General features: G+C 42.2%; 1 protein-coding gene across 1 annotated transcript in view; it reads left to right on the top strand.

Moving 5' to 3' along the window:
- BRWD1 (bromodomain and WD repeat domain containing 1) overlaps positions 1 to 26,901 on the top strand; it is a gene marked incomplete in the record, with an annotated part of 1,309,461 nt that overhangs the window by 671,448 nt on the left and 611,112 nt on the right. Inside the window, 1 exon segment of the mRNA XM_053705925.1 lies at positions 14,542 to 14,722. Coding sequence (XP_053561900.1) covers positions 14,542 to 14,722 — 181 coding nt within the window.

Genomic DNA, 26,901 nt, shown 5'->3' on the forward strand with positions numbered 1-26,901 from the left:
CCTATCGAAGATAGTTGTGCTTTCAAAGATCCTATGGATAAGAAATTAGAGGGTTTGCTTAAAAAGATTTTTGTACAGCAAGGTTACCTTCTACAACCAATTTCATGCATTGTTCCTGTCACTACGGCAGCGTGTTTCTGGTTCGAGGAACTAGAAAAATCGCTCAGTAAAGAATATGGACAGAGTTCAAGCACTTAAATTGGCTAACTCTTTTGTTTTAGATGCCGCTTTGCAATTAGCTAGATTAGCGGCGAAAAATTCAGGGTTTGCTGTCGTGGCGCGCAGAGTGCTTTGGCTAAAGTCTTGGTCAGCGGATGTGTCTTCCAAGACAAAATTGCTTAACATTCCTTTCAAAGGTAAAACATTATTTGGACCTGATTTGAAAGAGATTATTTCAGACATCACTGGGGGAAAGGGCCACGCCCTCCCACAGGATAGGTCTTTTAAGGCTAATAATAAGCCTAATTTTCGTCCCTTTCGCAGAAACGGACCAGTCTCTAATTCTGTATCCTCTAAGCAAGAGGGTAATACTTCACAACCCAAACCAGCCTGGAAACCAATGCAAGGCTGGAACAAGGGTAAGCAGGCCAAGAAGCCTACCACTGCTACCAAAACAGTATGAAGGGATAGCCCCCGATCCGGGACCGGATCTAGTGGGGGGCAGACTTTCTCTCTTTGCTCAGGCTTGGGCAAGAGATGTTCAGGATCCTTGGGCGCTAGAAATAGTTTCTCAAGGTTATCTCCTGGAATTCAAGGAACTACCCCCAAGGGGAAGGTTCCACAGGTCTCAATTATCTTCAAACCAAATAAAGAGACAGGCATTCTTACATTGTGTAGAAGACCTGTTAAAGATGGGAGTGATACATCCAGTTCCAATAAGAGAACAAGGAATGGGATTTTATTCCAATCTGTTCATAGTTCCCAAAAAAGAGGGAACATTCAGACCAATTTTGGATCTAAAGATCCTAAACAAATTTCTCAGGGTACCATCGTTCAAAATGGAAACTATTCGAACGATCCTACCTACTATCCAGGAAAATCAATTTATGACTACCGTGGATTTAAAGGATGCGTACCTACATATTCCTATCCACAAGGAACATCATCAGTTCCTAAGGTTCGCTTTTCTGGACAAGCATTACCAGTTTGTGGCACTTCCATTTGGATTAGCCACTGCTCCAAGGATTTTCACAAAGGTACTAGGGTCCCTTCTAGCGGTTCTAAGACCAAGGGGCATTGCAGTAGTACCTTACTTGGACGACATCCTGATTCAAGCGTCGTCCCTGTCAAAAGCAAAGGCTCATACGGACATCGTCCTAGCCTTTCTCAGATCTCACGGATGGAAGGTGAACAAAGAAAAAAGTTCTCTGTCCCCGTCAACAAGAGTTCCCTTCTTGGGAACAATAATAGATTCCTTAGAAATGAGGATTTTTCTGACAGAGGTCAGAAAATCAAAACTTCTAAGCTCTTGTCAAGTACTTCATTCTGTTCCTCGTCCTTCCATAGCGCAGTGCATGGAAGTAATAGGATTGATGGTTGCAACAATGGACATAGTTCCTTTTGCACGAATTCATCTAAGACCATTACAACTGTGCATGCTCAGACAGTGGAATGGGGATTATACAGACTTGTCTCCGACGATTCAAGTAGATCAAAAGACCAGAGATTCACTCCGTTGGTGGCTGACCCTGGACAATCTGTCACAGGGAATGAGCTTCCGCAGACCAGAGTGGGTCATTGTCACGACCGACGCCAGCCTAGTGGGCTGGGGCGCGGTCTGGGAATCCCTGAAAGCTCAGGGTCTATGGTCTCGGGAAGAGTCTCTTATCCCGATAAACATTCTGGAACTGAGAGCGATATTCAATGCTCTCAGAGCTTGGCCTCAACTAGCAAAGGCCAAATTCATAAGGTTTCAGTCAGACAACATGACGACCGTTGCATATATCAATCATCAGGGGGGAACAAGGACTTCCCTGGCGATGAAAGAAGTGACCAAGATAATTCAATGGGCGGAGGATCACTCCTGCCACTTGTCTGCGATCCACATCCCAGGAGTGGAAAATTGGGAAGCGGATTTTCTGAGTTGTCAGACATTCCATCCGGGGGAGTGGGAACTCCATCCGGAAATCTTTGCCCAAATAACTCAATTATGGGGCATTCCAGACATCGATCTGATGGCGTCTCGTCAGAACTTCAAGGTTCCTTGCTACGGGTCCAGATCCAGGGATCCCAAGGCGACCCTAGTAGATGCACTAGTAGCACCTTGGACCTTCAACCTAGCTTATGTATTCCCACCGTTTCCTCTCATCCCCAGGCTGGTAGCCAGGATCAATCAGGAGAGGGCCTCGGTGATCTTGATAGCTCCTGCGTGGCCACGCAGGACTTGGTATGCAGACCTGGTCAATATGTCATCGGCTCCACCATGGAAGCTACCTTTGAGACAGGACCTTCTTGTTCAGGGTCCATTCGAACATCCGAATCTGGTTTCCCTCCAACTGACGGGTTGGAGATTGAACGCTTGATTTTATCAAAGCGTGGGTTTTCAGATTCTGTAATAGATACTCTGATTCAGGCTAGAAAGCCTGTAACTAGAAAAATTTACCATAAAATATGGAAAAAAATATATCTGTTGGTGTGAATCTAAAGGATTCCCATGGAACAAGATAAAAATTCCTAAGATTCTATCCTTTCTACAAGAAGGTTTGGAGAAAGGATTATCTGCAAGTTCTCTGAAGGGACAGATCTCTGCTTTATCTGTTTTACTTCACAAAAGACTGGCAGCTGTGCCAGATGTTCAAGCATTTGTTCAGGCTTTGGTTAGGATCAAGCCTGTTTACAGACCTTTGACTCCTCCCTGGAGTCTAAATCTAGTTCTTTCAGTTCTTTAAGGGGTTCCGTTTGAACCCTTACATTCCGTAGATATTAAATTATTATCTTGGAAATTTTTGTTTTTGGTTGCAATTTCTTCTGCTAGAAGAGTTTCAGAGTTATCTGCTCTGCAGTGTTCTCCGCCCTATCTGGTGTTCCATGCAGATAAGGTGGTTTTGCGTACTAAGCCTGGTTTTCTTCCGAAAGTTGTTTCCAACAAAAATATTAACCAGGAGATAGTTGTACCTTCTTTGTGTCCGAATCCAGTTTCAAAGAAGGAACGTTTGTTACACAATTTGGACGTAGTCCGTGCTCTAAAATTCTATTTAGAGGCTACTAAAGATTTCAGACAAACATCTTCCTTGTTTGTTGTTTATTCTGGTAAAAGGAGAGGTCAAAAAGCGACTTCTACCTCTCTTTCCTTTTGGCTTAAAAGCATTATCCGATTGGCTTATGAGACTGCCGGACGGCAGCCTCCTGAAAGAATCACAGCTCACTCCACTAGGGCTGTGGCTTCCACATGGGCCTTCAAGAACGAGGCTTCTGTTGACCAGATATGTAAGGCAGCGACTTGGTCTTCACTGCACACTTTTGCCAAATTTTACAAATTTGATACTTTTGCTTCTTCGGAGGCTATTTTTGGGAGAAAGGTTTTGCAAGCCGTGGTGCCTTCCATTTAGGTGACCTGATTTGCTCCCTCCCTTCATCCGTGTCCTAAAGCTTTGGTATTGGTTCCCACAAGTAAGGATGAAGCCGTGGACCGGACACACCAATGTTGGAGAAAACAGAATTTATGCTTACCTGATAAATTACTTTCTCCAACGGTGTGTCCGGTCCACGGCCCGCCCTGGTTTTTTAATCAGGTCTGATGAATTATTTTCTCTAACTACAGTCACCACGGTATCATATGGTTTCTCCTATATATATTTCCTCCTGTCCGTCGGTCGAATGACTGGGGTGGGCGGAGCCTAGGAGGGATCATGTGACCAGCTTTGCTGGGACTCTTTGCCATTTCCTGTTGGGGAAGAGAATATCCCACAAGTAAGGATGAAGCCGTGGACCGGACACACCGTTGGAGAAAGTAATTTATCAGGTAAGCATAAATTCTGTTTTTCTGAGTCGTCAGACATTGCATCCGGGGGTGTGGGAACTCCATCCGGAAATCTTTGCCCAAATCACTCAACTGTGGGGCATTCCAGACATGGATCTGATGGCCTCTCGTCAGAACTTCAAGGTTCCTTGCTACGGGTCCAGATCCAGGGATCCCAAGGCGACTCTAGTAGATGCACTAGTAGCACCTTGGACCTTCAACCTAGCTTATGTATTCCCGCCGTTTCCTCTCATCCCCAGGCTGGTAGCCAGGATCAATCAGGAGAGGGCGTAGGTGATCTTGATAGCTCCTGCGTGGCCACGCAGGACTTGGTAGGCAGATCTGGTGAATATGTCATCGGCTCCACCATGGAAGCTACCTTTGAGACGAGACCTTCTTGTTCAAGGTCCGTTCGAACATCCGAATCTGGTCCTACTCCAGCTGACTGCTTGGAGATTGAACGCTTGATCTTATCAAAGCGAGGGTTCTCAGATTCTGTTATTGATACTCTTGTTCAGGCCAGAAAGCCTGTAACTAGAAAAATTTACCACAAAATATGGAAAAAATATATCTGTTGGTGTGAATCTAAAGGATTCCCTTGGGACAAGGTAAAGATTCCTAGGATTCTATCCTTTCTTCAAGAGGGATTGGTGAAAGGATTATCTGCAAGTTCCTTGAAGGGACAGATTTCTGCCTTGTCTGTGTTACTTCACAAAGAGCTGGCAGCTGTGCCAGATGTTCAAGCCTTTGTTCAGGCTCTGGTTAGAATCAAGCCTGTTTACAAACCTTTGACTCCTCCTTGGAGTCTCAACTTAGTTCTTTCAGTTCTTCAGGGGGTTCCGTTTGAACCCTTACATTCCGTTGATATTAAGTTATTATCTTGGAAAGTTTTGTTTTTGGCTGCAATTTCTTCCGCTAGAAGAGTTTCAGAATTATCTGCTCTGCAGTTTTCTCCTCCTTATCTGGTGTTCCATGCAGATAAGGTGGTTTTACGTACTAAACCTGGTTTTCTTCCAAAAGTTGTTTCTAACAAAAACATTAACCAGGAGATAGTCGTGCCTTCTTTGTGTCCGAAACCAGTTTCGAAGAAGGAACGTTTGTTGCACAATTTGGATGTTGTTCGCGCTCTAAAATTCTATTTAGATGCTACAAAGGATTTTAGACAAACATCTTCCTTGTTTGTTGTTTATTCTGGTAACAGGAGAGGTCAAAAAGCAACTTCTACCTCTCTCTCTTTTTGGATTAAAAGCATCATCAGATTGGCTTACGAGACTGCCGGACGGCAGCCTCCTGAAAGAATCACAGCTCATTCCACTAGGGCTGTGGCTTCCACATGGGCCTTCAAGAACGAGGCTTCTGTTGATCAGATATGTAGGGCAGCGACTTGGTCTTCACTGCACACTTTTACCAAATTTTACAAGTTTGATACTTTTGCTTCTTCTGAGGCTATTTTTGGGAGAAAGGTTTTGCAAGCCGTGGTGCCTTCCATTTAGGTGACCTGATTTGCTCCCTCCCTTCATCCGTGTCCTAAAGCTTTGGTATTGGTTCCCACAAGTAAGGATGACGCCGTGGACCGGACACACCTATGTTGGAGAAAACAGAATTTATGTTTACCTGATAAATTGCTTTCTCCAACGGTGTGTCCGGTCCACGGCCCGCCCTGGTTTTTTAATCAGGTCTGATAATTTATTTTCTTTAACTACAGTCACCACGGTATCATATGGTTTCTCCTATGCAAATATTCCTCCTTAACGTCGGTCGAATGACTGGGGTAGGCGGAGCCTAGGAGGGATCATGTGACCAGCTTTGCTGGGCTCTTTGCCATTTCCTGTTGGGGAAGAGAATATCCCACAAGTAAGGATGACGCCGTGGACCGGACACACCGTTGGAGAAAGCAATTTATCAGGTAAACATAAATTCTGTTTTTATCAAGATGTGGGTTTTCTGAGTCAGTTATTGATACCTTAATACAGGCTAGGAAACCTTTTACCAGAAAGATTTACCATAAGATATGGCGTAAATACCTATATTGGTGTGAATCCAAAGGTTACTCTTGGAGTAAGGTTAGGATTCCTAGGATATTGTCTTTTCTACAAGAAGGTTTAGAAAAGGGTTTATCTGCTAGTTCATTAAAGGGACAGATCTCAGCTCTGTCCATTCTGTTACACAAACGTCTGTCAGAAGTTCCTGACGTCCAGGCTTTTTGTCAGGCTTTGACCAGGATTAAGCCTGTGTTTAAAACGGTTGCTCCACCATGGAGTTTAAACCTTGTTCTTAATGTTTTACAGGGCGTTCCGTTTGAACCCCTTCATTCCATTGATATAAAGTTGTTATCTTGGAAAGTTCTATTTTTAATGGCTATTTCCTCGGCTCGAAGAGTCTCTGAATTATCAGCCTTACATTGTGATTCTCCTTATTTGATTTTTCATTCGGATAAGGTAGTCCTGCGTACTAAACCTGGGTTCTTACCTAAGGTAGTTACTAACAGGAATATCAATCAAGAGATTGTTGTTCCTTCTTTATGCCCAAATCCTTCTTCAAAGAAGGAACGTCTACTGCACAACCTGGATGTAGTCCGTGCTCTAAAATTTTACTTACAGGCAACTAAGGAATTTCGACAAACGTCTTCTCTGTTTGTCATTTACTCTGGGCAGAGGAGAGGTCAAAAAGCTTCCGCTACCTCTCTTTCTTTTTGGCTTCGTAGCATAATTCGTTTAGCTTATGAGACTGCTGGACAGCAGCCTCCTGAAAGAATTACAGCTCATTCTACTAGAGCTGTGGCTTCCACTTGGGCCTTCAAGAATGAGGCCTCTGTTGAACAGATTTGCAAGGCTGCAACTTGGTCTTCGCTTCATACTTTTTCCAAATTTTACAAATTTGACACTTTTGCTTCATCGGAGGCTATTTTTGGGAGAAAGGTTCTTCAGGCAGTGGTTCCTTCTGTATAAAGAGCCTGCCTATCCCTCCCGTCATCCGTGTACTTTTGCTTTGGTATTGGTATCCCAGAAGTAATGATGACCCGTGGACTGATCACACTTAACAGAAGAAAACATAATTTATGCTTACCTGATAAATTCCTTTCTTCTGTAGTGTGATCAGTCCACGGCCCGCCCTGTTTTTAAGGCAGGTAAATATTTTTTAATTTATACTCCAGTCACCACTTCACCCTTGGCTTTTCCTTTCTCGTTGGTCCTTGGTCGAATGACTGGGAGTGACGTAGGGGGGAGGAGCTATATGCAGCTCTGCTGGGTGAATCCTCTTGCACTTCCTGTTGGGGAGGAGTAATATCCCAGAAGTAATGATGACCCGTGGACTGATCACACTACAGAAGAAAGGAATTTATCAGGTAAGCATAAATTATGTTTTCTCCCTAAGGTAGTGTCGGATTGAAACATTAATCAGGAAATTGTAGTTCCTCCTTTTTGTCCTAATCCTTCTCATAAGGAATGTCTTTTGCATAACTTGGATGTTGTGCCGGCTCAAAGTTCTTACAAGCTACTAAAGATTTTCGACAGACTTCTGCCCTTTTCTCTTGCAAGTTGTATCCAGTCCACGGCTTCATCCTTTACTTGTGGGATATTCTCATTCCCTACAGGAAGTGGCAAAGAGAGCACACAGCAGAGCTGTCCCTATAGCTCCCCCTCTAGCTCCACCCCCCAGTCATTCTCTTTGCCGGCTCTAAGCATTAGGGTCTCTCTACGGGAGGGTAAAGTGAATGTGGTGTTAGATTTGTAGTTTTATATCTTCAATCAAGAGTTTGTTATTTTTAAATGGTACCGGTTTGTACTATTTACTCTCTAGCAGAAAAGTGATGAAGAATTCTGCTGAGAGGAAAATGATTTTAGCATGTTGTAACTAAAATCCACTGCTGTTCCCACACAGGACTGAGTAGTAGCAGAAAACTTCAGTTGGGGGGAACAGTTTGCAGGCTTGACTGCAATGAGGTATGTTCAGTCATTTATTTCTAGACAAGACTGAGATAATGCTAGAAGACTGACAAGATCCCCATGTGGGGAGGGTAAGCTATGTTCTGAGACTTAGTATAGAATTGAATGCTTACATGACAGGACTAAATAGGCTGGTTGACACTAATGCTGAGCAATCGATTATTTAAGAAATACTCGTTGGAGACACCTTTTAAGCACTTTGGAGTGTTTTTCTGGGGTTATTATCCACATGGCATAAATTTAGTCACTTAGAAGTGATTTTGGTAGGCCTCACAACTCCGGAGTGGAGTGGGAGGGGCCTAATTTCGTGCCTCAGATGCGCAGTTAGAATTGAAAGTCTGTTTCATGCTGCTTCACATGGAGGGTCCAGCTGCTTTATTTTCCCCAAAACTGATCCCTAAGGGCAGGTAGGGCCACAGCAGTAAGTTGTGGCAAGGTGCTGTAGTTAATTAACCGGTTGTTGGCTTTAGGCTGCTCCGGTTTGGGCATTAAAGGGGTTAATCGTTCTGAAACTTGCTGTGCAATCATATTAAAGCCTTAGGTACATACTGTGAAAATTTCAAAAGGATTGGTGCATTTTTCACTGTTTTGTAAAATTGTGTGCTCTTTTTATTTCTTAAAGGCACAGTAACGTTTTTTTCAAATTGTGTTTTTTATTTGATTAAAGTGTTTTCCAAGCCTGCTTGTGTATAATACTAGTCTCTTAAACATGTCTGACACTAAGGAAAATCCTTGTTCAATGTGTTCAGAAGCCATGGTGGAACCTCCTCTCAGAATGTGTCCCAATTGCACTAATGTCTATACACTTTAAAGATCATATTGTTGCACTTAAAAGTGTGGCCCTAGATGATTCTCAGACTGAAGGTAATGAGGATAGTCCGCCTACCTCTCCCCATGTGTCACAACCAGTTACGCCCGCTCAAGCGATGCCTAGTACCTCTAGTGCGTCTGCCCCTATTACATTGCAACAACTAGCGACAGTCATGGATAATTCCCTTGCGGCCTTTCTATCCAAACTGCCAGTTTTTCCTGCAAAGCGCGATAGCTCTGTTTTAAGAACAGATTATGAGCAGTCTGAAGCTTTGGTAGCCTTATCTGATGTACCCTAACAACACTCCGAAGTGGGGGTGAGGGATTTGATGTCTGAGGGAGAAATTTCCGACTCAGGAAAGGTTTCTCATCAGGCAGAGTCAGATTCATTAGCGTTTAAATTTAAACTGGAACACCTCCGCGTATTGCTCAGGGAGGTATTAGCCACTCTGGATGGCAGACGGTCCCTAAGGTAGAGGGGGCTGTTTCTTCACTTGCTAAGCGCACAACCATACCAATTGAAGACAGTTGTGCTTTTAAAGATCCTATGGATAAAAAAATTAGAAGGTTTACTTAAGAAAATTTTTGTTCAAAAAGGTTTTCTTCTCCAACCTATTGCCTGCATTATTCCTGTAACTACTGCAGCGGCTTTCTGGTTTGAGGTGCTGGAGGAATCGCTCCAGACGGAGACCTCATATGACGAAATTATGGATAGAATTAAGGCTCTAAAGCTAGCTAATTCTTTTATCACAGACGCCGCCTTGCAATTAGCTAAGTTAGCATCAAAAAATTCAGGTTTCGCCATTATGGCGCGCAGAGTGCTTTGGCTCAAGTCATGGTCGGCCGATTTGTCGTCAAAATCCAAATTATTAAATATCCCTTTCAAGGGAAAGACCCTTTTCGGGCCAGAATTGAAAGAGATTATTTCAGAAATCACTGGGGAAAGGGCCATGCTCTCCCTCAGGACAAGCCCTTTAAGGCTAGAAACAAAGCTAATTTTCGTTCCTTTCGTAACTTCAGGAGCGGTCCGGCTTCAGCCTCTACAGCTGCAAAGCAAGAGGGTAACTCTTCACAGCCCAAGGCAACCTGGAAGCCTTACCAGGGCTGGAACAAGGGTAAACAGGCCAAAAAGCCTGCAGCTGCTACCAAGACAGCATGAAGGGGTAGCCCCCGATCCGGGACCGGATCTAGTAGGGGGCAGACTATCTCTCTTCGCTCAGGCCTGGGCAAGAGATGTGTTCACGATCCCTGGGCATTAGAGATTGTTTTCCAGGGATATCTTCTAGAATTCTACAGACCAGACAAAGAAAGAGGTGTTCTTACGCTGTGTAGAAGATCTACATACGATGGGAGTGATATACCCAGTTCCAATTGCAGAACAAGGTCTGGGTTTTTACTCAAACCTGTTTGTGGTTCCCAAAAAAGAAGGAACTTTCAGACCAATCCTGGATCTAAAAATTCTAAACAGATTCCTCAGAGTCCCATCATTCAAGATGGAGACCATTAGGACAATCTTACCTATGATCCAGGAAGGTCAATATATGACTACCGTGGATCTAAAGGATGCGTACCTGCATATCCCTATCCACAAAGATCATCATCAGTTCCTCAGGTTCACGACTGTAGCTTACGTCAATCATCAGGGGGGAACAAAGAGTTCCCTAGCGATGACGGAAGTAACCAAAATAATCAGGTGGGCGGAGGATCACTCCTGCCATCTCTCAGCAATTCACATCCCAGGAGTAGACAACTGGGAGGCGGATTTTCTAAGTCGTCAGACTTTTCACCTGGGGGAGTGGGAACTCCACCCGGAGGTATTTGCCCAGCTGACTAAGCTATGGGGAACTCCAGAATTGGATCTGATGGCGTCCCGTCAGAACGCCAAACTTCCTCTCTACGGGTCCAGGTCCTTCAATCTGGCTTATGTTTCTCCACCGTTTCCTCTCCTCCCGCGTCTGGTTGCCAGAATCAAGCAGGAGAAGGCTTCGGTGATTCTGATAGTGCCTGCGTGGCCACGCAGGACTTGGCATGCAGACCTAGTGGACATGTCATCTGTCCCACCATGGACACTGCCAATGAGGCAGGATCTTCTAATACAGGGTCCGTTCAAGCATCCAAATCTAGTTTCTCTACGTCTGACTGTTGAACGCTTAATTGTATCAAAGCGTGGGTTCTCTGAGTCAGTTATAGATACTCTGATTCAGGCTAGAAAGCCTGTCACCAGGAAAATCTACCATAAGATATGGCGGAAATATCTTTGTTGATGTGAATCCAAGGGCTACTCATGGATTAAGATTAGGATTCCCAGGATATTGTCCTTTCTCCAAGAAGGATTGGAGAAAGGTTTGTCAGCTAGTTCCTTAAAAGGACAAATATCCGCTCTGTCTTTCCTTTTACACAAGCGTCTGGCAGAGGTACCAGACGTTCAAGCGTTTGCTCAGGCTTTAGTCAAAATCAAGCCTGTCTATAAACCTGTGGCTCCGCCTTGGAGTCTAAATCTAGTCCTTTCAGTTCCTCAAGGGGTTCCGTTTGAACCTTTACATTCCATAGATATTAAGCTGCTATCTTGGAAAGTTTTGTTTTTAGTAGCTATCTCTTCTGCTCGAAGAGTTTCAGAATTATCTGCCTTACAGTGTGATTCACCTTACCTGGTGTTCCACGCAGATAATGTAGTTTTGCGTACCAAGCCTGGTTTTCTTCCTAAAGTTGTTTCTAACAAGAATATTAACCAGGAAATAGTTGTTCCTTCTCTATGTCCTAATCCTTCTTCGAAGAAGGAATGTCTATTACACAATCTTGATGTAGTTCGTGCTTTAAAGTTCTATTTACAATCAACTAAGGATTTCAGACAAACATCTTCCTTGTTTGTTATCTATTCTGGTAAGAGGAGAGGTCAGAAAGCGACTGCTACCTCTTTCCTTTTGGCTGAAAAGCATCATCCTTTTGGCCTATGAGACTGCTGGCCAGCAGCCTCCTGAAAGAATTACTGCTCATTCTACCAGAGCAGTGGCTTCCACATGGGCTTTCACAAATGAGGCTTCTGTTGAACAGATTTGTAAGGCAGCGACTTGGTCTTCACTGCATACTTTTGCCAAATTTTACAAATTCGATACTTTTGCTTCTTCGGAGGCTATTTTTGGGGGAGAGGTTTTGCAAGCAGTGGTGCCTTCCGTTTAAGGTACCTGTCTTGTTCCCTCCCTTCATCCGTGTCCTAAAGCTTTGGTATTGGTATCCCACAAGTAAAGGATGAAGCCGTGGACTGGATACACCTTGCAAGAGAAAACAGAATTTATGCTTACCTGATAAATTACTTACTCTTGTGGTGTATCCAGTCCACGGCCCGCCCTGGCATTTAAGTCAGGTAAAACATTTTTTGTTTAAACTACAGTCACCACTGCACCCTATGGTTTCTCCTATTTCTTCCTAACCTTTGGTCGAATGACTGGGGGGTGGAGCTAGAGGGGGAGCTATATGGACAGCTCTGCTGTGTGCTCTCTTTGCCACTTCCTGTAGGGAATGAGAATATCCCACAAGTAAAGGATGAAGCCGTGGACTGGATACACCGCAAGAGCAAGTAATTTATCAGGTAAGCATAAATTCTGTTTTTTCTTGTTTTCTCTGGAAAGTGTAAGGGTCAGAAGGCCACTTCTACTACTCTATCTCTTTGGTTGAGAAGTCTGATTCGGTTAGCTTATGAGACTGCTGGAGAGCAGCCTCCTGAGAGAATTACGGCTTATTCCACTAAGGCTGTCTGCTCCTCTCGGGCTTTAAAAATGAAGCTTCTGTGGAACAGATTTGCAAGGCGGCTACTTGGTGGGATACTTTTTCCAAATTCTACAAATTTGATACTTTTGCCTCTGCTGAGGCCTCTCTTGGGAGAAAGGTTCTTCAAGTGGTGGTGCCTTCTGTTTAGGTCCTCCTGCCTTTTTTTTTTCTCCCTCCCGCCTTTTTTTTTTCTCCCTCCCTGTTCATTCCATGTCCTCTAGCTTGAGTATTGGTTCCCACTAGTAATTGGAATGACGACGTTGACTCTCCATGTCATAGGAAAGAAAACGAAATTTATGCTTACCTGATAAATTTCTTTGTTTCCGGACATAGAGAGTCCACGACCCGCCCTCTGTTTTTCATTATAGTTTGGCAGTTTTTTTGAGTAAACCTCAGGCACCTTTTCACCCTTGTGTTTTTATTTCCATTTCCTTCGGCTGAATGACTGGGGGTTATGGGTAAGGCAGTTACACTTAACAGCTTTGCTGGGGTACTCTTTGCAGCATCCTGCTGGCCAGGAGTTGGATATCCCACTAGTATTTGGAATGACGTTGTGAACTCTCCATGTCCGTAAAGAAAGACATTTATCAGGTAAGCATACATTTTGTTTTCAATGTGTAATGGATCGTGGACTCTCTGATTCAGTTAGAGCACTGGTTTTCAAACCTGTCCTCAGGCCTTCCCAACAGGTCAGGTTATTGAGACTATCTGAACTGGAGCACAGATGAAATAATCAGCTGATCAGTAAACCTAGTTATTTTACCTGCTCTCATTCAAGGTAATCCTGAAAACCTGGCCTGTTGGGGAGGCCTGAGGACAGGTTTGAAAACCAGTGAGTTAGAGCATACATTTGTAAACAACTCCCCAATTTATTTATCAGTTTTGCTTCATTCTCTTGCTATCCTTTATTGAAGGAGCAGCACTGCACTACTGTAAGCTAACTGAACACATGGGTAAGCCAATCACAAGAGGCTTATATGTGCAGCCACCAATAAGTAGCTAGCTCCCAGTCATACCTAGGTATGCTTTTTCAACAAAGGTTACCAACAGAACAAAGCAAATTTGATAAAATAATTATAAATTTGTGTGCTATAAATGAATCATAAAGGATTTTTTTTTTTTTTTGTCTTTTTAAACTATATGGAGAAAGACCAACATTTAAAAAAAAAAAAAAGAAAAATCCAATAAAGACCCATCTCACTAGCCATTTTAAGCTTCTGCTTTGGATAAAGCTGGCATACATAGCCTCCCTTTGTTTATACTGAAGCCGTGCCCGGGCAGTTGACTGTATTTGGCCAATTGTTCAGTGTGCTCTCTCCTCACTTTTTGTGGCTACACCACACTGTTTGCTGTGAGCACATATCAGACAAACCTTTGTCGCTGTAGGTTGCACATTCACTTAAAGGGACAGGAAACCACAACATTTTCTTTCATGATTTGGATAGAACATACAATTTTATACAACTTTCCAATTTACTTTTATTATAAAATTTGCTTAATTTCCTTGTTATCTTTTGCTAAAGGAACAGCAATGCCCTAGTGGCAGCTACTGAACACATATAGTTAGCCAATCACAAGAGACAAATGCATTCAGGCACCAATCAGCAGCTAGCTCCCACTAGTGTAGGATATGTGCATATTCTTTTTCAACAAGGGATACTAAGAGAACAAAACACATTTAAAAATAGAAGTGAATTTAAAAGTGTCTAAAAATGACATGTTCTATCTAAATTGTGCAAGTTTAATTTTAACTTTCCTATCCCTGCTTCTCTGAACTGCTTTTATTTGCCACTTGTTTAAACTAAATTAGCTAGATTGTGCTTAGGAACTTTGCTTACTTATCTTAATAATGTGTTTTTCTGCCCTACCACTAGTTTTTCTTTAAACATTTCTACGGTGAGACAGATAATACTGCTATATTCAATGCATTATAGTGTTTGTAGCTTTCATGTTCCTTTTGAAATATTAAACCTATTATTAAAAAGTGCATATTTTTATAATGTTTCTACTAGAATTTGATGGTCAATCTGACATCCCCCCCAACTGTGCTTGTTTATATAGTGAATCTTCCAGTGAGTACTCAGATTGGACAGAGAATGCAGGAAATAATCTCCAGCCTCCTAGCCGCAGCTCCATACGCCGCAGGGTACAGAGATTGGCTAGTACCTCAGATGATGACAGTTCTGCTGAAGAGAAATCTCCTCCAAAAAAGAGAGTACCAAAGCCCCAAAGTAATAGTGAGGTATGCATAGCAATAGTCTCCATACACAGCAAGTATTTTGCAGATAGATATGCTTTAGATTAGGGGTCTCAAACTGGCAGCCTGTGGACCTCATGCGGCCCACGACCTAATTTTTGTAGCCCACAGCACCTCCATGAAAAAGAATTATAAAATGCTTATTACTTAAAGTGACAGTTAACTCCAAAATGTTATTGTTGAAAATGATAGATAATCCCTTTATTACCCATTCCCTAGTTTTGCACAGCCAACAGTTATATTAATATACTTTTTACCTCTCTGATTACCTTATATCTAAGCCTCTTTTGACAGCCCCCTGATCACATGGCTATTATCTATTGACTTACATTTTAGCCAATTTGTGCAGTGTCATCCACAACCCACGGGCGTGAGCACAATGCTATCTATATGGCCACATGAACTTGCAGTCTCCTGTTGTGAAAAGCAAATAAAAAAGCATGTGATTAAGAGGCTGTCTGTAGTGGCTTAGAAACAGACAGAAATTTAGAGGTTTAAATGTTATAAAGTAAATTAATATCACAATGTTGGTTGTGCAAAGCTTGGGAATGGGTAGTAAAGATTGTATCTATCTTTTAAAACAATAACAGTTTTGGTGTTGACTGTCCCTTTAAAAAGCAAGCATGCTTACAGTTAAAGGGACACTGTACCCAAAAATTTTCTTTTGTGATTCAGATTGAACATGCAATTTTAAGCAACTTTCTAATTTACTCCTATTATCAAATTTTCTTCGTTCTCTTGCTATCATTATTTGAAAAAGAAGGCATCTAAGCTTTTTTTTTGGTTTCAGTACTCTGGACAGCAATTTTTTATTGGTGGATGAATTTATCCACCAATCAGCAAGGACAACCCAGGTTGTTCACCAAAAATGGGCCGGCATCTAAACTTACATTCTTGCATTTCAAATAAAGATACCAAGAGAATGAAGAAAATTTGATAATAGGAGTAAATTAGAAAGTTGCTTAATATTTCATGCTCAATCTGAATCACAAAATAATTTTTTTGGGTACAGTGTCCCTTTAAGGTTGCACATGCCTGCAGCCTCCATTCAGCTCTCTGTATCACTTTTGTTTCTGGGATTTGGATTCACTCGTCGTATAGTGAGCAGCTGCGCTACGGTAGCGAGATCATTAAAACCCCTGAAACTTTAAAAAGCCTCATTGTTAAAAAAAAAAAGACAAACACAGATAAGTGCATAATAATTTGACACATGCAGCACTTCTTTATATGTGTTCATTACTATGGCAGCACTTATTTCACGCATCATTTTTGCCCATTCCTTTCCATAATTTTCTCTTTAACTAAAATCACATACTTTTATATTTAATGTATAAATATTTTATATATATATATATATATATATATATATTTATATTTGTTTTATCTGGGAGAGCAATCGGATGAAGCGTGTGTGTCACCTTCTTAAAAGCATTAGGTTGCGTTCATGAAGCCAGATTAAGTGAAATGCATACAGTTATAGCAAACGCCACTGCTGTGTTTAGCAATGACAAGATATGCTGCCCACATGATTTGTACTTGTATGGAACAATGGCCCGCAGCTCAAATGAGTTTGACACCCCTGCTTTAGCTAAAGCAAAGCCTTGCAAAAAATAAATGTGATTTCTCCTGTTAAGTGTAGTCTGTCCACGGGTCATCCATTACTTATGGGATTATATCTCCTCCCTAACAGGAAGTGCAAGAGGATCACCCAAGCAGAGCTGCTACATAGCTCCTCCCCTCTACGTCATACCCAGTCATTCTCTTGCACCTAACTAATAGATAGGACGTGTGAGAGGACTGTGGTTGTTAAACTTAGTTTTTATTTCATAAATCAAAAGTTTGTTATTTTTAACAGCACCGGAGTGTGTTGTTTTTTTCTCAGGCAGCATTAGAAGAAGAATCTACATGAGTTTGTGTATGATCTTAGCGGTCGTAACTAAGATCCATTTGCTGTTCTCGGCCATTCTGAGGAGTGAGGTAACTTCAGAACAGGGGACAGCAGGCAGGGTTCACCTGCAAGGAGGTATGTTGCAGTATATTATTTTCCAAGGAATGGAATTGACTGAGAAAATACTGCTAATACCGATGTAATGTAAGTGCAGCCTTAAATGCAGTAGTAGCGACTGGTATCAGGCTGATATGTATATTTTTACACTGAGGTATTTCTAGGGAATGGAACTTCACTAAGAAAATACTGTATACATTTGTTATATTTGAGCCTCCACTGCAGTGAAAGCGACTAGCAGCAGGCTTATTAATAACATTTCATAATTTTATTTAAAAAAAAAAAAAAGTTTACTGGCATGTTAATCGTTTTTTTCTGAGGTACTTGGTGATAAAACTTTATGGGCTTGATTTTTACCACATGGCTGTCGTTTGTTTATGAATAAAATCAGTTTCCTGAGATTCCCCACTGTTGTATTATGAGTGGGAGGGGCCTATTTTAGCGCTTTATTGCGCATTAAAAATTCAGTCACAGTCTTCCTATTTCTTCCTCCATGATCCAGGACGTCTCTACAGAGCCCAGGGGTCTCCAAAACTAGTTTTGAGGGAGGTAATCACTCACAGCAGACCTGTGAGAGTGTGTTTTGACTGTGATAAAAACGTTTATATTAAAATGTTATCCGTTTTTTGGGTACTAAGGGGTTAATCATCCATTTGCTGGTGGGTGCAATCCTTTGCTAACTTAATGCATTTACTGTAAAAATTTGGTTGCTATAACTAATTTGGTTCATTGTTATTTCAACTGTGACAGTTTTTTGTGCTTCTTAAAGGCACAGTAACGTTTTTTATATTGCTTGTAAATTTATTTGAAAAGTATTTTCCAAGCTTACTAGTCTCATTGCTAATTTGTTTAAACATGTCTGACACAGATGAATCTCTTTGTGCAATATGTTTAAAGGCCAATGTGGAGCCCAATAGAAATTTGTGTACTAATTGCATTGATGCTACTTTAAATAAAAGCCAATCTGTACATGTAAAGAAAATTTCACCAGACAACGAGGGGGAAGTTATGCCGACTAACTCTCCTCACGTGTCAGTACCTTCGTCTCCCGCTCAGGAGGTGCGTGATATTGTGGCGCCAAGTACATCAGGGCGGCCCTTACAAATCACTTTGCAAGACATGGCTAATGTTATGACTGAAGTACTATCTAAATTGCCAGAATTTAGGGGTAAACGCGATCACTCTGGGGTAAGAACAGAGTGCGCTGATAATATTAGAGCCATGTCTGATACTGCGTCACAATTTGCAGAACATGAGGACGGAGAGCTTCATTCTGTGGGTGACGGATCTGATCCAAGTAAACTGGACTCAGACATTTAAAATTTTAAATTTAAGCTTGAGAACCTCCGTGTACTACTAGGGGAGGTTTTAGCGGCTCTGAATGATTGTAACACGGTTGCAATTCCAGAGAAAATATGTAGGCTGGATAAATATTTTGCGGTACCGACGTGTACTGACGTTTTTCCTATACCTAAAAGGCTTACAGAAATTGTTAACAAGGAGTGGGATAGACCCGGTGTGCCTTTTTCACCCCCTCCTATATTTAGAGAAATGTTTCCAATAGACGCCACCACACGGGACTTATGGCAGACGGTCCCTAAGGTGGAGGGAGCAGTTTCTACTCTGGCTAAGCGCACCACTATCCCGGTGGAGGATAGCTGTGCTTTTTCAGATCCAATGGATAAAAAGTTAGAGGGTTACCTTAAGAAAATGTTTGTTCAACAAGGTTTTATATTACAACCCCTTGCATGCATTGCGCCTGTCACGGCTGCGGCGGCATTCTGGTTTGAGTCTCTGGAAGAGACCATTAGCTCAGCTCCATTGGATGAGATTATAGACAAGCTTAAAGTCCTTAAGCTAGCTAATTCATTTATTTCTGATGCCGTAGTACACTTAACTAAGCTTACGGCTAAGAACTCCGGATTCGCCATTCAAGCGCGTAGAGCGCTGTGGCTTAAATCCTGGTCAGCCGATGTGACTTCTAAATCTAAATTGCTTAACGTACCTTTCAAAGGGCAGACATTATTCGGGCCCGGTTTGAAAGAAATTATCGCTGACATTACTGGAGGTAAGGGCCATGCCCTGCCTCAAGACAGGGCCAAACCAAGGGCTAAACAGTCTAATTTTCGTGCCTTTCGTAACTTCAAGGCAGGAGCAGCATCAACTTCCTCCGCTCCAAAACAGGAAGGAACTGTTGCTCGCTACAGACAGGGCTGGAAACCTAACCAGTCCTGGAATAAGGGCAAGCAGGCCAGAAAGCCTGCTGCTGCCCCTAAGACAGCATGAAGTGAGGGCCCCCGATCCGGAAACGGATCTAGTGGGGGGCAGACTTTCTCTCTTCGCCCAGGCTTGGGCAAGAGATGTCCAGGATCCCTGGGCGTTAGAGATCATATCTCAGGGATATCTTCTGGACTTCAAAGCTTCTCCTCCAAAAGGGAGATTTCATCTTTCAAGGTTGTCAGCAAACCAGATAAAGAAAGAGGCGTTTCTACGCTGTGTACAAGACCTTTTACTAATGGGAGTGATCCAACCAGTTCCGCGGTTGGAACACGGACAAGGGTTTTACTCAAATCTGTTTGTGGTTCCCAAAAAAGAGGGAACCTTCAGACCAATCTTGGACTTAAAGATCCTAAACAAATTCCTAAGAGTTCCATCGTTCAAAATGGAAACTATTCGGACAATCTTACCTATGATCCAAAAGGGTCATTACATGACCACAGTGGATTTAAAGGATGCCTACCTTCACATACCGATTCACAAGGATCATTACCGGTATCTAAGGTTTGCCTTCCTAAACAGGCATTACCAGTTTGTAGCTCTTCCCTTCGGGTTAGCTACGGCTCCAAGAATCTTTACAAAGGTTCTGGGCTCTCTTCTAGCGGTACTAAGACCGCGAGGAATAGCGGTAGCTCCGTACCTAGACGACATTCTGATACAAGCGTCAAGTTTCCAGACTGCCAAGTCTCATACAGAGTTAGTTCTGGCATTTCTAAGGTCGCATGGGTGGAAGGTGAACGTAGAAAAGAGTTCTCTATTGCCACTCACAAGAGTTCTCTTCTTGGGGACTCTTATAGATTCTGTAGAAATGAAAATTTACCTGACAGAGGGCAGGTTATCAAAACTTCTAAATGCTTGCCGTGTCCTTCATTCCATTCAACACCCGTCAGTGGCTCAATGCATGGAGGTAATCGGCTTAATGGTAGCGGCAATGGACATAGTACCTTTTGCACGCCTGCATCTCAGACCACTGCAATTGTGCATGCTAAGTCAGTGGAATGGGGATTACTCAGATTTGTCCCCTATGCTAAATCTGGATCAAGAGACCAGAGATTCTCTTCTATGGTGGCTTTCTCGGCCACATCTGTCCAGGGGGATGCCCTTCAGCAGGCCAGATTGGACGATTGTAACAACAGACGCCAGCCTGCTGGGTTGGGGCGCTGTCTGGAATTCCCTGAAGGCTCAGGGGTCATGGACTCAGAAGGAGAGACTCCTTCCAATAAACATTCTGGAATTAAGAGCAGTTTTCAATGCCCTTCTGACTTGGCCTCAGTTAGCAACTCTGAGGTTCATCAGGTTTCAGTCGGACAACATCACGACTGTGGCTTACATCAACCATCAGGGAGGGACAAGGAGTTCCCTAGCGATGATGGAAGTCTCAAAGATAATTCGCTGGGCAGAGTCTCACTCTTGCCACCTGTCAGCGATCCACATCCCAGGCGTTGAGAACTGGGAGGCGGATTTCCTAAGTCGCCAGACTTTTCATCCGGGGGAGTGGGAACTTCACCCGGAGGTGTTTGCCCAACTGCTTCAGCGTTGGGGCAAACCAGATCTGGATCTCATGGCGTCTCGCCAGAACGCCAAGCTTCCTTGTTACGGATCCAGGTCCAGGGACCCGGGAGCGGTACTGATAGATGCTCTGACAGCACCTTGGGTTTTCAACATGGCTTATGTGTTTCCACCCTTCCCGATGCTTCCTCGATTGAGTGCCAGGATCAAACAGGAGAGAGCATCGATAATTCTAATAGCGCCTGCGTGGCCACGCAGGACCTGGTATGCAGATCTAGTGGACATGTCGTCCTGTCCACCTTGGTCTCTACCTCTGAGACAGGACCTTCTGTTTCAGGGTTCTTTCAAACATCCAAATCTAATTTCTCTGAGGCTGACTGCATGGAGATTGAACGCTTGATTCTATCAAAGCGGGGATTCTCGGAGTCAGTGATTGATACCTTAATACAGGCTAGGAAACCTGTTACCAGGAAAATTTACCATAAAATATGGCGTAAATACTTACATTGGTGCGAATCCAAGAGTTACTCATGGAGTAAGGTTAGGATTCCTAGGATATTGTCTTTTCTACAAGAAGGTTTAGAAAAGGGTTTATCTGCTAGTTCGTTAAAGGGACAGATCTCAGCTCTGTCTATCCTTTTACACAAACGTCTGTCTGAAGTTCCAGACGTTCAGGCTTTTTGTCAGGCTTTGGCCAGGATTAAGCCTGTGTTTAAGACTGTTGCTCCGCCGTGCAGCTTAAACTTAGTTCTTAACGTTCTGCAGGGTGTTCCGTTTGAACCCCTTCATTCCATTGATATCAAGCTGTTATCTTGGAAAGTTCTGTTTTTAATGGCTATTTCCTCGGCTCGAAGAGTCTCTGAGTTATCGGCCTTACATTGTGATTCTCCTTATCTGATTTTTCATTCAGACAAGGTAGTTCTGCATACTAAACCTGGGTTCTTACCTAAGGTAGTTACTAACAGGAATATCAATCAAGAGATTGTTGTTCCATCATTGTGCCCTAACCCTTCTTCAAAGAAGGAACGACTTCTGCACAATCTGGACGTCGTCCGTGCCCTGAAATTTTATTTGCAGGCAACTAAAGATTTTTGCCAAACTTCTTCCCTGTTTGTCGTTTATTCTGGACAGAGGAGAGGTCAAAAAGCTTCAGCTACCTCTCTCTCTTTCTGGCTTCGTAGCATAATACGTTTAGCCTATGAGACTGCTGGACAGCAGCCTCCTGAAAGAATTACAGCTCATTCTACTAGAGCTGTGGCTTCCACTTGGGCCTTTAAGAATGAGGCCTCTGTTGAACAGATTTGCAAGGCTGCAACTTGGTCTTCACTTCACACTTTTTCGAAATTTTACAAATTTGACACTTTTGCTTCTTCGGAGGCTGTTTTTGGGAGAAAGGTTCTACAGGCAGTGGTTCCTTTGGTGAAAAGATCCTGCCTGTCCCTCCCGTCATCCGTGTACTTTTAGCTTTGGTATTGGTATCCCATAAGTAATGGATGACCCGTGGACTGACTACACTTAACAGGAGAAAACATAATTTATGCTTACCTGATAAATTCCTTTCTCCTGTAGTGTAGTCAGTCCACGGCCCGCCCTGTTTTTACGGCAGGTCTAAATTTTAAATTAAACTCCAGTCACCACTGCACCCTATAGTTTCTCCTTTCTCGTTTGGTTTCGGTCGAATGACTGGGTATGACGTAGAGGGGAGGAGCTATGTAGCAGCTCTGCTTGGGTGATCCTCTTGCACTTCCTGTTAGGGAGGAGTTATAATCCCATAAGTAATGGATGACCCGTGGACTGACTACACTACAGGAGAAAGGAATTTATCAGGTAAGCATAAATTATGTTTCTTTCATGTAATTAGCAAGAGTCCATGAGCTAGTGACGTATGGGATATACATTCCTACCAGGAGGGGCAAAGTTTCCCAAACCTTAAAATGCCTATAAATACACCCCTCACCACACCCACAATTCAGTTTTACAAACTTTGCCTCCGATGGAGGTGGTGAAGTAAGTTTGTGCTAGATTCTACGTTGATATGCGCTCCGCAGCAAGTTGGAGCCCGGTTTTCCTCTCAGCGTGCAGTGAATGTCAGAGGGATGTGAGGAGAGTATTGCCTATTTGAATGCAGTGATCTCCTTCTACGGGGTCTATTTCATAGGTTCTCTGTTATCGGTCGTAGAGATTCATCTCTTACCTCCCTTTTCAGATCGACGATATACTCTTATATATACCATTACCTCTGCTGATTCTCGTTTCAGTACTGGTTTGGCTTTCTACAAACTTGTAGATGAGTGTCCTGGGGTAAGTAAATCTTATTTTCTGTGACACTCTAAGCTATGGTTGGGCATTTTGTTTATAAAGTTCTAAATATATGTATTCAAACATTTATTTGCCTTGACTCAGAATGTTCAACTTTCCTTATTTTTCAGACAGTCAGTTTCATATTTGGGATAATGCATTTGAATTAATCATTATTTCTTACCTTCATTCAATTTGACTCTTTTTCCCTGTGGGCTGTTAGGCTCGCGGGGGCTGAAAATGCTTCATTTTATTGCGTCATTCTTGGCGCGGACTTTTTTGGCGCAAAAAATCTTTTCCGTTTCCGGCGTCATACGTGTCGCCGGAAGTTGCGTCATTTTTTGACGTTATTTTGCGCCAAAAATGTCGGCGTTCCGGATGTGGCGTCATTTTTGGCGCCAAAAGCATTTAGGCGCCAAATAATGTGGGCGTCTTATTTGGCGCTAAAAAATAAGGGCGTCGCTTTTTTCTCCACATTATTTAAGTCTTATTTTTTCATTGCTTCTGGTTGCTAGAAGCTTGTTCTTTGGCATTTTTTCCCATTCCTGAAACTGTCATTTTAAGGAATTTGATCAATTTTGCTTTATATGTTGTTTTTTCTCTTACATATTGCAAGATGTCTCACGTTGCATCTGAGTCAGAAGATACTACAGGAAAATCGCTGTCTAGTGCTGGAGCTACCAAGCTAAGTGTATCTGCTATAATTTTTGGTATCTGTTTCTCCAGCTGTTGTTTGTATTGCATGTCATGACAAACTTATTAATGTAGATAAAATTTCCTTTAGTACTGTTACATTACCTGTTGCTGTTCCGTCAACATCTAACTTTCAGAGTGTTCCTGATAAACATAAGAGATTTTATTTTTTAAATCCATTAAGAAGGCTATGTCTGTTATTTCTCCTTCTAGTTTACATAAAAGTCTTTTAAAACTTCTCTTTTTTCAGATGAATTTTTAAATGAACATCATCATTCTGATACTGATAATGGTACTTCTGGTTCAGAGGTTTCTGTCTCAGAGGTTGATGCTGATAAATCTTTGTATTTGTTCAAGATGGAATTTATTCGTTCTTTATTTAAAGAAGTATTAATTGCATTAGAAATGGAGGATTCTGGTCCTCTTGATACTAAATCTAAACGTTTAAATAAGGTTTTTAAATCTCCTGTAGTTATTCCAGAAGTGTTTAATCTCCCTGATGCTATTTCTGAAGTAATTTCCAGGGAATGGAATAATTTGGGTAATTCTTTTACTCCTTCTAAACGTTTAAGCAATTATATCCTGTGCCATCTGACAGATTAGAGTTTTTTGGGACAAAATCCCTAAGGTTATGGGGCTGTCTCTACTCCTGCTAAATGTGCTACTATTCCTACGGCAGATAGTACTTCATTTAAGGATCCTTTAGATAGGAAAATTGAATCCTTTCTAAGAAAAGCTTACTTATGTTTAGGTAATCTTCTTAGACCTGCTATATTTTTAGCGGATGTTGCTGCAGCTTCAACTTTTTGGTTAGAAGCTTTAGCGCAACAAGAAACAGATCATAATTTTATAGCATTATTATTATTCTATAACATGCTAATAATTTTATTGGTGATACCATCTTTTGATATCATTAGAGTTGATGTCAGGTATATGTCTCTAGCTATTTTTAGCTAGAAAAGCTTTATGAATTAATCTTGGAATGCTGATATGTCTTCTAAGTCAACTTTGCTTTCCCTTTCTTTCCAGGGTAATAAATTATTATCAACTGTTCTGGAAGGAAGGGAACTTTTTTACCAAAGGATAAAAAAATCGAGGTAAATTTAGGTCTAATAATCATTTTCGTTCCTTTCCTTACAATAACGAACAAAAGCCTGATCCTTCATCCTCAGGAGCGATATCAGTTTGGAAACTATTTCCAGTTTGGAATATATCCAAGCCTTATAGAAAACCTATAGCCAGCTCCTAAGTTCCCATGAAGGTGCGGACCTTATTCCAGCTCAGCTGGTATGGGGCAGATTACGTTTTCTTCAAAGAAATTTGGATCAATTCCGTTTCTCAATTTCTGGTTTCAGAACATTGTTTCAGAAGGTACAGAATTGGCTTCAGTTAAGGCCTCCTGCTAAGAGATTTTTTTCTTTCCCGTGTCCCAGTTAACACAGCAAAGGCTCAGCATTTCTGAAATGTGTTTCAGATCTAGAGTTGGCTGGAGTAATTATGCCAGTTCCAGTTCTGGAACAGGGGCTGGGGTTTTATTTTATCTCTTCATTGTACCAAAGAAGGTCAATTCCTTCAGACCAGTTCTGGATCTATCAATATTGAATCGTTATGTAAGGATACCAACATTCAAGATGATTACTGTAGGACTATCCTGCCTTTTGTTTAGCAAGGGCATTATATGTCTACAATAGATTTACAGGATGTGTATCTGCATATTCCGATTCATCCAGATCACTTTTAATGTCTGAGATTCTCTTTTTAGACAAGCATTACCAGTTTTGTGGCTCTACCGTTTGGCCTAGCCTCAGTTCCATGAATTTTTTTCAAAGGTTCTCGGTGCCCTTCTTTCTGTAATCAGAGAACAGGGTTTTGGTATTTCCTTATTGGACGATATCTGGGTACTTGCTCAGTCTTCTCATTTTCGAAGAATCTCATACGAATCGACTTGTGTTGTTTCTTCAAGTTCATGGTTGGAGGATCAATTTTCCATTCAGTTCATTGATTCCTCAGACAAGGGTAACCTTTTTAGGTTTCTAGATAGATTCAGTGTCTATGACTCTGTCCTTGTCAGACAAGAGAAGTTTAACATTGATATCAGCTTGTCAAAACCTTCAGTCACAATCATTCCCTTTGGTAGCCTTATGCATGGAAATTTTAGGTCTTAAGACTGCCGCATCAGCTGCGATCTCCTTTGCTCATTTTCACATGCGACCTCTTCAGCTCTGTATGCTGAACCAATGGTGCAGGGATTACTCAAAGATATCTCAATTAATATCTTTAAACCGATTATACGACACTCTCTGACATGGTGGACAGATCACCATCGTTTAGTTCAGGGGGCTTCTTTGTTCTTCCGACCTGGACTATAATCTCAACAGATGTAAGTCTTACAGGTTGGGGAGCTGTGTGGGGGTATCTGGCGGCACAAGGGGTTTGGGAATCTCAGGAGGTGAGATTTCCGATCAATATTTTGGAACCCCGTGCAATTTTCAGAGCTCTTCAGTCTTGGCCTCTTCTGAAGAGAGAGTTGTTCATTTGTTTTCAGACAGACAATGTCACAACTGTGGCATACATCAATCATCAAGGAGGGACTCACAGTCCTCTGGCTATGAAAGAAGTATCTCGAATTTTGGTTTGGGCGGAATCCAGCTCCTGTCTAATCTCTGCGGTTCATATCCCAGGTATGGACAATTGGAAAGCGGATTATCTCAGTCGCCAAACGTTGCACCTGGGCGAATGGTCTTCACCCAGAGGTATTTCCTCAGATTGTTCAAATATGGGAACTCCCAGAAATAGATCTGATGGCTTCTCATCTAAACAAGAAACTTCCCTGGTATCTGTCCGGATCCCGGGATCCTCGGGTGGAGGCAGTGGATGCATTCTCTTCCTTACAAGTGTCATCCTGCCTATATCTTTCCGCCTCTAGTTCTTCTTCCAAGGGTATTCTCCAATATTCTAAGGAATGCTCGTTTGTCCTGCTGGTAGCTACAGCATGGCCTCACAGGTTTTGGTATGCGGATCTTGTCCGGATGGCCTCTTGCCAGCTGTGGACTCTTTCGTTAAGACCAGTCTTTCTGTCTCAAGGTTCTTTTTTCCTTCAGGATCTCAAAACCTTAATTTTAAGGTGTGGAGTTTGAACGCTTGATTCTTGGTCAAAGAAGTTTCTCTGACTCTGTGATTGATACTATGTGACAGGCTCGTAAATCTGTATTTAGAGAGATATATTATAGAGTCTGGAAGACTTATATTTCTTCAGGATGGTTTAGATAAAGGTTTGTCCGCAAGTTTCTTGAAAGACAAATCTCTGCTCTTTCTGTTCTTTTTCACAGAAGGATTGCTAATCTTCCTGATATTCATTGTTTTGTACAACCTTTGGTTCGTA

The sequence above is a fragment of the Bombina bombina genome, chromosome 3 (genome assembly GCF_027579735.1).
Source record: "Bombina bombina isolate aBomBom1 chromosome 3, aBomBom1.pri, whole genome shotgun sequence".
Taxonomy (NCBI): domain Eukaryota; kingdom Metazoa; phylum Chordata; class Amphibia; order Anura; family Bombinatoridae; genus Bombina; species Bombina bombina.